Source organism: Gastrolobium bilobum, unplaced genomic scaffold (genome assembly GCF_033153095.1).
Source record: "Gastrolobium bilobum isolate Gb01-03AN ecotype WA unplaced genomic scaffold, APGP_CSIRO_Gbil_v1 utg14858, whole genome shotgun sequence".
Classification (NCBI taxonomy): Eukaryota; Viridiplantae; Streptophyta; class Magnoliopsida; order Fabales; family Fabaceae; genus Gastrolobium; species Gastrolobium bilobum.
In genome coordinates, this window is record NW_026896653.1 from 197055 (window position 1) to 209953 (window position 12899).

The 12899-nt window shown below is 31.2% G+C and overlaps 1 protein-coding gene across 5 annotated transcripts; it reads right to left on the reverse strand.

The window, feature by feature from the left end:
• Positions 1 to 1718: 1718 nt before the first annotated feature.
• On the reverse strand, positions 1719 to 12462 carry LOC133301303 (pyrroline-5-carboxylate reductase-like). Of its 5 annotated transcripts, none has more exons than XM_061500930.1 (7): positions 12181 to 12462; positions 11780 to 11829; positions 11426 to 11537; positions 10142 to 10251; positions 9455 to 9527; positions 8720 to 8840; positions 1719 to 2021 (listed from the first exon to the last, which is right to left on the reverse strand). In XM_061500930.1, the coding sequence occupies exons 4-7, from the start codon at positions 10238 to 10240 to the stop codon at positions 1925 to 1927; spliced, it is 390 nt and encodes a 129-aa protein (XP_061356914.1). In that variant the 5' UTR covers positions 10241 to 10251; positions 11426 to 11537; positions 11780 to 11829; positions 12181 to 12462; the 3' UTR covers positions 1719 to 1924. The 5 variants fall into 5 exon arrangements, 2 of the variants coding, with proteins under 2 accessions (XP_061356914.1, XP_061356913.1); XM_061500929.1 differs by lacking the exon at positions 1719 to 2021 and adding an exon at positions 7771 to 8022; XR_009750168.1 differs by lacking the exon at positions 1719 to 2021 and having other exon boundaries at positions 8330 to 8865.
• Positions 12463 to 12899: the final 437 nt, after the last annotated feature.

The window sequence follows — 12899 nt, forward strand, 5'->3', positions numbered from 1 at the left end:
TACATTACAATGATAATTTGAAAGTTGTTTTACGTCTAAAGAAATGTTTCTTTTACCAGGCTGTCGGTGAACTCTAATCTGTTTAATGGAATCTTCCCCTCCTCTGAACTGAATCTATGATTTATTCCTGTTAATTATCAAACCGTCACCGACAATATTATTGTCATGTAGCTTGGTCTTTTTACTGCAAACTGCCAGCTAATTTATTTTAATTTTTTAAAAAAATAAAATTTAAATTAAAACTTGATAATGATAAAGATTTCATTGTTAAACATGGATAATAATATAAAATTTTTATTATAGTATTTAACCAAACTTGTTAAACCCGTAATACGATTACGCTAACAGCTTTATAATTATATAAAAAAAAATTGAATGGCATCTCCTTATAAAATTATTAACATAATTTGTGTTTTATTGTTTGAAATAATTTTTATATTAATTCCAAAATGTTAAATTAAATGATGTATAAGCTTGATTTCAATGTCTCGGAAATCTCATAAAACAAAAACAAAATCCTTAAATCAAATATTTTTATATTATTAATTAGAGATATGTAATTCTATTTTTTTTATATTTACCTTATTTATTATTCTTCAACATCATCATATCAGAACTCATTCTAATCTAATGATATTAGATAATGGTACATAAAATAGACATAAAAAAAAAAAGTAAAATAACTTATCTTTATTAATTAATGTATTAGTATAGAAATATTTAAACGCAGGAGTTTCAATTGTAATGAGGTTTATTGCTTGAAGCATGTTTCAATTCTTGTGCAAAAGTAGTAAATAATTTTTTTTATATTCTTATTTTCTCTTACACTGGGATCTAAAATTATATTATGTGTTGAAATTTAATTTATTGTATGTGCAATTATATTTATTTAAATATCTTTTGTCATTATGAAGCAAATTTTGAGTACAATCAAACTGAAGTGGAACCCACATTACATGGCTTTGGATCCAATAAAGAAAGACAAAGTATGAGATATAAAAATACAAGTTGTCAGCGAGTACACCATGACCAATATACTCGCTTATTGATTTAACTTCTCAAAGGTCATCGGAACCAATTACGGCGAAAAGGACGGAAATATCATAAACAACAATGGCATAGATGACTTTCACACCTCCAATTTATTACCGCTCATATATATATATATATATATATATATATATACGAAAAACATTTTTTAAGCAGCTTGAGATAAGTTTATCTCCGGTTATCTCAAAATTACGTCGTTTTATTTATTTATTTCTTTATATTAATTGATTCACCTGTGAATGGTTATGATTCCATTTTTCTCTCTCTTCATTTATCACCATTGGTCCATCTTTGTACGGTTATAATTTAGTAGCCGGAGATAAGATTATCTCAAGCAGCTTGAGAAACGATAAGCTTTATATATATTTTGTGGGACCCACACTTTTTGAAGAAAAAAAGAAAATTACGGCACGCAAAACGAATCTCTATAACATCACACAATCACTTTTCCTGCAACATAACTTTTATAAAACCCATATATATATATATATATATATATATATATATATATATATATATATAGGGATAGGTTATTGTGCCTACTCCCATTTTGCCTACCTTTACCTACCTCTCTCAACATCGTTGGATTACAATCTTATCTAACGGTTCAGATTCAAAAGTTAAATAAAACTCTTTTACTCTTTATAACCAACCAATCTTATCATCGTTAGATTAGAATTAAATCTAACGATTCATAATTATCTCTTATAATCCTAATCTTTACTCTCTCGTCCCCCTCTTTCTAAGTTTGCAATATGCACATCTATCTCTAGTTTTGGGAATCACCTCTCTCATCCTATCTTCATCGTTACAATGCTTTGATGATCAGTTCCAGCAAAAATATCTCACCAAAGCGAATAATCGGACACGTGAGTTAATTCTTTCCATCGTCCGCTAAATAGTTTTGCGAAATCGCAATTCTTTTGAAACAATTTCTTTGCTTTCCCTTGGCTACTTGATGAATCTGTATGCTGAAAACAGGCAAAAAAAAATTGTGTCATTCAATAATTTTCAAGCTAAAAGTTTTCCTAATAAGTCTAAAACTGATGTAAAATGAACCTACCCAATACATACATATATATATCGTTATTAATCAATTTATATATAGTTATTAATCCTTTTATATCTAATGACTTACATAATAAAAAAAGTAGAGCAATAAGATATAATTGGGTTCTATTGGGAATTCAAATATGAGTAGTGAAGTTTTATATTTGTTAGAATTGAGTAGACTAAGTGAGATTCATATAAGTGAAAAGATCCATAAATTTAGGGCATGTTTGGTACACAATATAGAATAAGGCCTGATTGTAGGGGCGTTCATTAACCGAACCAAACCGATTCAAACCGCGGTGACTGAACCGAAAAAATCAATAACCAAATAAATCGAAAATCGAAAAACCGAAAAAAAAAAAACCCTCAAATTTTAATTGGATTGGATCAGATTTTGGTTTGGTTGATGAAAATCAATCCAATCCAAACCGATCCAATATATTAATTTTCCTCTACCTACATGGGTCTTTCCCCAATCATTATCCAAAAAATTCTAAAACCAAGACCCATTAACCCATCAACTAAACCCAAGAAAAGACCTAGCCACATTCTATCAGCAAAGTTTCATCTATGTAGAACTTCATATCTCATTGCCCAAAAAAATAACTATATTATCTTTTACTGATGCTTCTGTATTTCAAAAAAAAAAAAACTTTACAAAGCCAATATATACAAAATATATGTTATTTGCACAATAATCATGAAACAAATATCAGGCTTTTCAAAAAATCGAAAATCAATCAAATCCAAACCGAAAAAAATTGAATCGGATCAGATCAGATTTGAAAAAAAATATAAACCGAATGGATGATTACATGATCAAACCAAAGGGATTGGATCAGATGATTTTTGCTTCTAAAATCGATCCAATCCAGACCGCGAACACCCCTACCTGATTGTATAAGATCTAATTAAATTTTAATACTATTCAGCGTTTGACATGATATTGTATAAGATAATATATTGTAAAGATAATATCATTCAATGTTTGATAATGCATTGTATAATACTAGATAGGATAAAAATAAATATTTTTGACAAAAATACCTTTTAATAATAAATTTAAATAATTCTTCCAAATAAATCAGAGGATATTAATTTTTATAGAAATTTGTTGATTAGTGTGTCCAAAAAATATATTAATTTTTATAAAAATAAAAATCTCCAATATTTTAAAAATCTATATATTGAAAAATTGTTTTTTATTTTAATATATTAATATTAAAATAATATATTAATTCTTGAGAATTGCATTGGTTAATACTTCAATCCCTTATCAGGCCTGATCCTACCCTTCTAGGCCTGATTAATTAGTTATACATCATTTTGACGTATAAAGGAATTCTATTATATAAGCTTATAATATACGATGGTCATACCAAACAACTAAAAATGTCATAACGTATAATATAAGTTTATACTATCAGGATTTAAACATTACACCAAACTGTCCCTTAGGGCATGTTTGGTACTCAGTATAGGATAAGGCTTGATAGTATAAGATCTGATTGTATAAGACCAGATTAAATTTAAATACTATCTAGAGTTTGGTATGACATTATATAAGATAATATAATCCAATATTTGGTAATGCACTGTATAATACTACATAGGATAAAAATAAATATTTTTGACAAAAATACCTTTTAATAATGAATTTATATAATTCTTCCAAATATATTAGATGATATTAATTTTTGTAGAAATTTGTTGATCAGTGTGCCCAAACAATATATTAACTTTTATAAAATCAAAAATTTCCAAAATTTATATATTGAAAAAATATTTTTTATTTTAATATACTAATATTAAAATAATATATTAATTCTTGATAATTGCATTAGTTAATACATCAACCATTTATCAGGCCTAATTCTACCCTCCTATGCCTGATTAAGTTATACATCATTTTGATGTATAAAGAGATCCTGCTGTATAAGTTTATACTATACGATGGTCACACCAAACAACTAAAAATTTCATAACGTATAGTATAAGCTTATACTATAAGGCCTTATACATCATACCAAACAAGCCCTTAATGTCTTAAAGTTTTGGGTTAAGATATGATATCTGAACCCACTTATTCTAAAGAGTTTGTAGCTTAGCTTATTTGATGGTAAATCTCCCCCACCATGAATTTATCCAACAAGATCAATTACCAAGATTAAGAGCATAATTTATATTGATATATAAATTGATTTGACCTTATAATTAGGGGTGACAATTAATAATAACGGGTAGTGTTCGTGTCAGGTCACGATAACTTGTTGATTAAATATTGTTTTCCCCAATTTCATGTTAATATATACGATAAAAATAATTTGAAAGAAGATTAACGCGGACTAGTGTGATTTTTTACAAGTTCACAAGTGACACAACCCTAATTTTTTCATGTCAGGATCTACCCAATACAAACACAACAAGAATTAAAAAATTGGGTCAACATAGACACAAATTTCTCATGTCGTATTGAAAATTACCATGTCTACCTAAGCAGATGAGAAAGTGCAAGTTATTTAAAAAAAAAAAAATCTGTAATGAAATCCAATAAGATCAGTGCAAAGCAATCGGAATGTCATTTGGCAAAGAGTAAATTTTGCAATTAGCATGATAAACCCAATTGTAGCATCTAATAATTAAATGGACGAGTCTATATAAAATGCTTGTGCGTATCACGGCAAAAAAAAATTAAAATATTGTATTTAAATAAAATAATTACGCATTTAATGTTGTTTCGTAAAAAATTACACATCTACTGCACAATGTGACGCCCCATTGGGGCGTCTTATCCATGGGAGAGACGCCCCAATGGGGCGTCACATGTGACGCCCAAAACTAGCGTCACATGTGTGCTCTATATATTTCCTCACCCCCTCCATTCAATTCACACCTCTTCTCTCACTCTTCATATCTCTCTTCTCCACCAACATTCCTTTATCTTTAATTTAGTATTTGAATTTTAGTTGTAATTCTATTTAAAAATGAGTTCAAATCCTGATTTTGTTCGTGTTGTGTTATATTACAATGGTAGGAAGGTAGAAGGTCGACGAGGTGTCATATTCGAAGGTGAAAAAAGGCCGACACGTATCCAACACAACACAACCATTGGCGAATTGCATCAGAGAATTCGGCAGAAGTTAAGTCTTCAAGACAACCAATGTATCACTGAGATCACGACAAGGGTGTGGCAAGGTGATAAATACATTAGTTTGAAAGTGCTTGACGATGAAGACTTGGAGATGACAATGGAAGAATTTTGCAACCAGTCAAGGACAGATTTTCTAGAGTTGTATGTCGACATCGTTGCAACGGAGAATGCTCCCATACCGGTGAGGTCAATTTATTTAAATTCTCCCCGTCTTCCAGCTTCTCCTGCCGCTCATGCGTCTCCAGTTGGTATCTTTTCTGATGGAGATGAAAATGATCCAACTTGGGAAATGCACGACGAAGATGACGATGAAAATATGGCAATGGAAGAACATCTTCTGGCGGAGGATGCTAGTGCTTCAGAAGGAGATGAATCTCGTGAGATGGGTGCGTCTGAAATTCCAATATTCCATCAACCAGTCGTCGCGCAAATGCCGCAGTTGAATGACGTTGCGTCTGCTCCGTTTGGTATTCCACAAGAAGGTAATTGTTCCCATTTGTATACTGCGTGAATAAACCCGCCTGTCTGAGGTACTCTTCCACAACCTGTGGAATAGCACCGGTAGGTGGGCCCCCTTGTGGCTTCCCACGCCTCGTCTTAATCTTTCTTACATGCTCAGTATTCCACACACGCTGTGAAATATGACCTTTCTGCGTCCTCTGACGAAGGACCTCCCACCTGTAGGGTCCAGGTATGACCCACATGCTGGGATCGGTGGGCTCTACATCCGAATCAGATCCCGAAGAAGATGATGACTCAGCCATTATCCTTAACTAACTACAAAGTTATGCACTCCCGCATTAATAACATCATACATACGAAATTTACAAAGTTTCTAACACTATTTATAAATCACTAATTAATATGCTAAACCCTAATACATAATTAAAAATCAGTAATAATAATAACTACGTAATAATAATATTACTATATCATTACAACATTCATAGCATGACACAAAATTTCTAAGCGACTATCCTAATGTTCCAAGTCTCTAATATACAATCAATCCTAACATGTATTACTAACTAGCACTATAATTTAAATGTATACATATGAGGTATTATGACCTTACCTACGTTGGCAGAGCTTCGCTACGAACCGCGGTTAGAGAGAGGTTGGAGAGGTAAATGAGTAAGGAGTGAAAAAAGGAAAATGAGGTATATATAGGTTGCACATGAGACGCCCTCTTTGGGCGTCACATGTGACGCCCCACTGGGGCGTCTTCTCTAGGAGAGAGACGCCTCACTAAGGCGTCACATGTGACGCCCAAAGAGGGCGTCTCATTGTGCAACAGATGTGTAATTTTTAACAAAACAGCATTAAATACGTAATTATTTTAATTAATTACATTATTTTAATTTTTTTGCCTGCGTATCACCGAATTAAAGAGTAGGAAAGACAAAATAACGATCACGCAATAGAAAACAAACCAAGGAAATCAAACGCTGAAAACCTCGAACGATTGCACGCTCGAGTGTTTAACAGCAAAACTCTTATTAAATAGATATATTTACTTTCGTACACATTTGTTATGAATATTTCTGGGCTCTTACTCATATTATTTTAGTTTTCAACCATTGTGTTGGTGGCAACCACGTCCTGATTTGAACTTAATACCTAACATATGACCATTCGCATGCGATCACTATGTCGTGTTCTTCTTTTCCCGTTTCCACGCATCAGGGTTATGGTATGATAGTTCTGGCATGCATGGATCTCTAAAATGAGTGTCTTCTGTCTCTTTCGTCCTAATGATATAGTAGTGGTTGCAGCTAATTGTGCGTATTTATTAGTTTGGGAAGTAAAAAAAAGAAATTTGATTAATGTTTTAGTAGCATATTATAAACCAAAGATTGCAGTTAATTGTGCAAAATGGAAAGTATATACGTGCCTAACAATAATATCATTTTCTAATTGTGCATCGCTATTTATTGAAAGTTTCAAACTTTCTTGCCATATATTGATCAACATCGGTGGAAATAATGTAGCATTAATAATGAAGTTTCATATTTACCCGATAATTAAATTGAACATCCCCGTTTTATTAACTTATTCAAATAAATAGATTTGCGAACGTGTTAAATGACATTGTTAATTATTAAGGGCCCGTTTGTATTCACTTTTTAAAAAAGTCCTTTTATCACTTTCTTATTTTAAAAGTACTTTTTATAAAAGCTACAACTATTTAGATTTTTAGAAAAATATTTGACTTTTGACTTCTGCTTTTTTGAGAAGCTAAAATTTTTAGCTTTCGAAAAAAATAAGTTTTTGACTTTTTTTATGACTTCTGCTTTTATTAAAAGCAGACATACAACCAAACTTTTTTCAACAAGTGTTTTTTTTTCTTAAAAAAAATTTTTGAAAAAAAAAAGCTCATCCAAACGGGCTCTAAATATAAAACCAAACATAAAAGAGATAAATAATCAATGATATTATTAATTATCAAGTATACATATATACAACTTTCTTTATAATTTGAAGAGAAAATTTATCAAAAATAATTAAAGGTTCAATTACTCTTTACTCTAACCGTAGATTCTAGATACATATTCATAAATTTTGAATGTGTATGTACATTCTAGATCTCCGTGTATCATGCACCTTGAAAGACATATAGGAATAGGATCCCACATTTCTAAGGTAAGACTGGCATGACAGGAAATAAAGCATTGCAAGGATGGGCATGCGATTTATGACTTTTCAATTTGTTGCACGTTTCTTTCATTGCCCTTCGAAGAAATTTTAAACATATGAGAATCTTTCCCCTGGGATAGGTGTTAAATATATAAGGGCAATGTTTTTCTCCTTTATGGGATAAAAGTATTGTCTACTGTAGAGACAAATTCATAATGGATCCACCGTTTAAAAAAAAAAGAAAAAAAAAGAAAGGGGGTTGGCATGATTTTTTATATATGTGTAAGAGAAATTAATTCCCCAATATATAATATAAAAATATTAAATTATTTACATAATTTTATCTAAGAGTTTAAACTTTTAGGAGAGTTGATTATTTGATATGACTATGATATCAATTATGAAACAATAGGAGCTGTTTGTAACTTTTTTTTTTTTTTTTTTTTTGGAAATATTAGCTGTTTGTAACTTTGGTATATAGGGTTTTGTAAATGGGCCGTTGGGTTTTTTATTTAAGTTAAAACTCATTTCAGAAGTTGGGCCAAGCGGATCAAAATCTGGGTAAACGAATTTATTGAATTGGGTAAAAAAATTTGCAAGATCGAGCATCTCAAATGATGCATCATAGGTAAATGTGTTGAGCAGAGTATTCATCCCAGACACTCTTCTTTTGTTCTTTCAAATGTACATAGCCTAGAATTGCATGGCTTCATCTCTTAACTCTAAGAAAATTTTCGTCCATCATAGATAAAATGAAAATTTCTAGTGGATTTCTTAGATAATATCCAAATTTTATTATATCATTTTTATAAAATGAGATCTACATACCTCAGGCCAGTTATTGCATCAAAATACTTTTCATCAGCTTTCCATATTTTGCCAATTGACCCAAATAATTTGGCTATAAGGTTTCCATCTTCTTCTGTTGCAGCTCCCCCCAAGCTCATAACTGCCATAGTTTAACTTCAGTTAATCTGTTCAAGCAACTCTCTTAACAGTCAACAATGTGAATTGATAAAGAAAGAAACGCAATAAGGAATATCCATTGTTTTCAAGAATAATACACAAGACACAGAATTACCATAATGTGTAAGAGAAGGCATTCTTGCTCTTGTAATTTATGAAAAGAGTCCTCTTCATAATTGAGATTATTTACCACGCAATTCAAGCATCAAAAAAATAAATAAAAAGAAAAGAGAACCAAATGCTAACTGCATATGAGAGCCTTTCAACCCCACTCTATATAAAGTGAAGAACAAAACCGCTAAAGCAGACTATAATAATTTTATCATATTTGTTGTCACAAGTTAAAAGATTTTTGCAGTTAGAAAGTTAAAGAAACAAGTAAGTGATAGACTAATGGCATCAGAATCAAATTCAAAAACAAAACTATTGAAAAAAAAGCAATAATAATAAGTATAATTGACAGTTTAGAATTGAGAAAGTCAATTATGGAACTACTAAGTTATACAAAAAAGTCACACAACATATGTTCTCAACTCTCAGCATGAAGAAAGTAACTGAAGAACAAAACACAATATGCTCTTTTAAAAAAGGTAATACCTGATGCTGCCTCGCCAACACCAGCAGGAGTACGAGGCATTACCCTTATAAATCTGTCGTTCCCAGCCCATTCCTACATTTTAATCTCTATCTAAAACACATATACTTCAAAATGGTCTGCAAGTGATATTGAATAATAATAATAATAATAAAAAGAAAAATTAAAACCAATGGATTAGTGGGAGACAACAATAAGTAAAGAGTTTTATTGTGCATGCAAGAAGACAACCCAATTTCTTTAAAATCCTGTTTAAGCACGTTGTGAGCTGATGTATTCGGCCAAGAAGAAAAAAAAATATTCATCTTACATTGATATGGTGACAAACAACTCTATAATATTTGGAATCTAGACTAAGACAAAGTGGCCTACAAAAGCTAATCAACACAAAATAATATTAGGAATCTACATTAGCCACGTACAGGTTTTGGGTGAGATACATGTAACATATCAAAAGGATAACCAATAAAATAGAAAAGAAGTAAGCATGAATAAAAACTACATGGAAAAGTAAATAAACAGTGAGATGTGCATTTTACGATGCAAGGAAAAATAAATGAGGGATTTCAAGTTTTCTTTTTTCTAGTAACAAAGGGACTTTAAGTTTCTATTGACAAAGATGAAACAATGTAAGTAGTGCAGTAAACTCAAGCAAAATCTACACTGAAAGAGATAAATGTATTATGTACCTCAGGTGTTGCCCCAGCTGCCCAAACAGTTCCTACGGCTACAGATATTTCAGCAGCAGATAGTGGATCCAAAGGGTGGCACGTTTGAGCTCTCACCATGACTGTGATACCTATGCCACAGGAAACAGTTTTTTAACTTTGGATGGAAGAAGAAATTTTGTTAAATAAAGAAAAAAGAAGAAGTTAAACTAGGGGGAGGATAAGAAATCCCCTACAACAGAAAAGACAAAGAATAACAAAAAGGTCAGTAAAAAAAGGACATAAAACTCAGTACAAAGCAAGGCTTCCCAATCTCTCTGTAAATTCGATGTACCAACACAATTGAAGCAGCCATGAGTGGAACAACACAGAGAATTCTATCCATATCAAAATTGGGGGATTAAAAAAACACTTACAGATAGGAGTGTTCCTCACCAATCAAACACATAAAAGGACTGCATGAACTACAGATTACCAGAGAAGGTCTATCCCATTGGTCTCCAATTAAGAAGGAATACAAGATAATTATTAGAGAAAAACAAATCTCAACAGTTTTGAATCTTTCTTTATGCAATTAAAAGGAAACATGGCAATTCACTCAATTAAGTTATCATGCATGACAAGTTGAAACGTCTAATTATCCCACCAACAAGTACATAGAGAAGTTCAAAAAAAGAACAAGGCATGGAATTGAGAACACCCAAAAAGAAAAAGATTAAGACACATTATAAGAGAACATGCAGCGTGTATTTACCATGTATGCAACTGCAAGTAAGAAACGGAGTGTACTACTCTGTTTTATAGGCCAAGTATATGAGGGAAATGATAGAAAAATTGAAATGAAATTAGGAGTCAGATAATTATAATAGAGGAAGACAACTAAACGGACTCAATACAATACTACTCTTTAGAGAACATAGAGTGATTATCAAAAGTAATCAATCAAGCATGCAAATAACGAAAGGACTGTTAAACTGTGATTAGTAGCTGATAGTCAAATATAATAAAATTTGGATTCAGCAAATTAGCACGGAGGGAAAGACAAAAAGATATACTCAAATAAATTGACTCAAAATAAAACTATTTTTTTATACAATAGTGACATTGAGGTCTGAACTTACGATCTCATGCAGACTACTCAAATCCCTCACCGTTAAACCAATATCAGAAATAACAGATTGGAAATCCAAATGCAAAGGGATAACTATGAAGAGATTATAGAACAACTGAATATTGATAGCAGAGACGGAATTAAAAAAAATGAAAAAAGAGCAAAAACCAAAATCTACAGAAGCTTAAGCCTACTTGTGGGTGTTGTTGCTTCTTCTGAGATAGCTTCTTCTGTTGCTTCGGCATAGCCATATCCTTGTCCTTAATCGAAAAACGATGTCTCCAAATGTCGGCCCGAGGGCGAGAACTAAAAATAGGGTCGACACCAAGGAGCCATTACTAGAGTGACTAGTCAGGAGTTATAAATTCTTAAAATCAATAAACTCTTACTTTGCTCTTACAGATCCAAACCAATTTATGAAAAATCTCTTTTGGTTATCATGTATTATGATAATGTGGTGGAGCACCTTCGTTAATAAAATAAGCTTTTCCTTTCTTGAAGAGGAAAATTTCTTAATATCCATTTTATCATCAAGATAAAGAAATTACCTTTGATTATAACTACTTGCCACATATCTTCCATGCATCCACCAACCCACCTGCAAGAGCCAAAACAGATGTAATTTTGACAGATTTTTATTTACAAGATCAAGAGATACAACATTAAATGTCAAAATCAGATTTAAAAACAGTACAATTTATAATGCAACACTAAATTCATTTAAAAGAAAATAAAGGATACAATCCACCAATTCATATGTAAAGGAAGTAGAGCCATTATTAGTCAAATAACAAATTAAGTCAACTTACGCTAATCCACCATTAGAATAGTGTGTATAACAGTAATCTTTAGTCAAATAACAAAGTCGTTCCTTCACATTAACGTCTATGAAATCTAAATAAAAAAATTGAAGAGTTTGAAAGGCCAAACTTGCGATTGGTAAAAAAACCTGCAAATGGCGAAGGAGAGAAGCACAGGAGATTGAGAGATAATGAGACACGGTCATCATTTTTGCAAATGAAACACAGATCCAAAACCTAACAAAGAAAGAGGGAAAACAAGAAATTAGAACGAATCGTAAATTAGAATAAAACAAAGATGAAGAAATCTGAATAAAAAATGGCATGTGTTTATTATGAATGGAGTGCGAGACTAAGAATTTGGGAAAGAAAAAATTGGACTGAGAATTTGAAGGAAGAACAAGTGAGAGAAACAATGTTGTGGTGGCTTTTGGCGATAGATACTTTTTTTTTATTTGCATAGTAAAATTTATTATTTTATAACTTTTTAAAAAATATTAACTGACCTTGGTTGAAAAGTTATGGGTAAAAGCCGTTTTTCTTGTACTGAATGGATTAAGTAAAAATCCAACAAATAATAAGTTGGCTTGACATTCACCTTAACCCAAAACTTTAAGGGGATGAATTTATGGTTCTTTTATTTATATAATTTTTACATAGTCAGTTTTCTATTAATGTAAAATTTAATTACTATGTTATCAAAAAAAAAAAAAAAAAATTTAATTACTAATCACTCATACTTGTATTTTTAATTGTAAGCTTAAAATAACTTGTACATTAACTTGTGATTAGTTCCCAAGTTTAGAATAAATTATTCTTATTACCATTTTTTCACTAAAAAATTCTAATGTCTCTTATTAAATCCCGG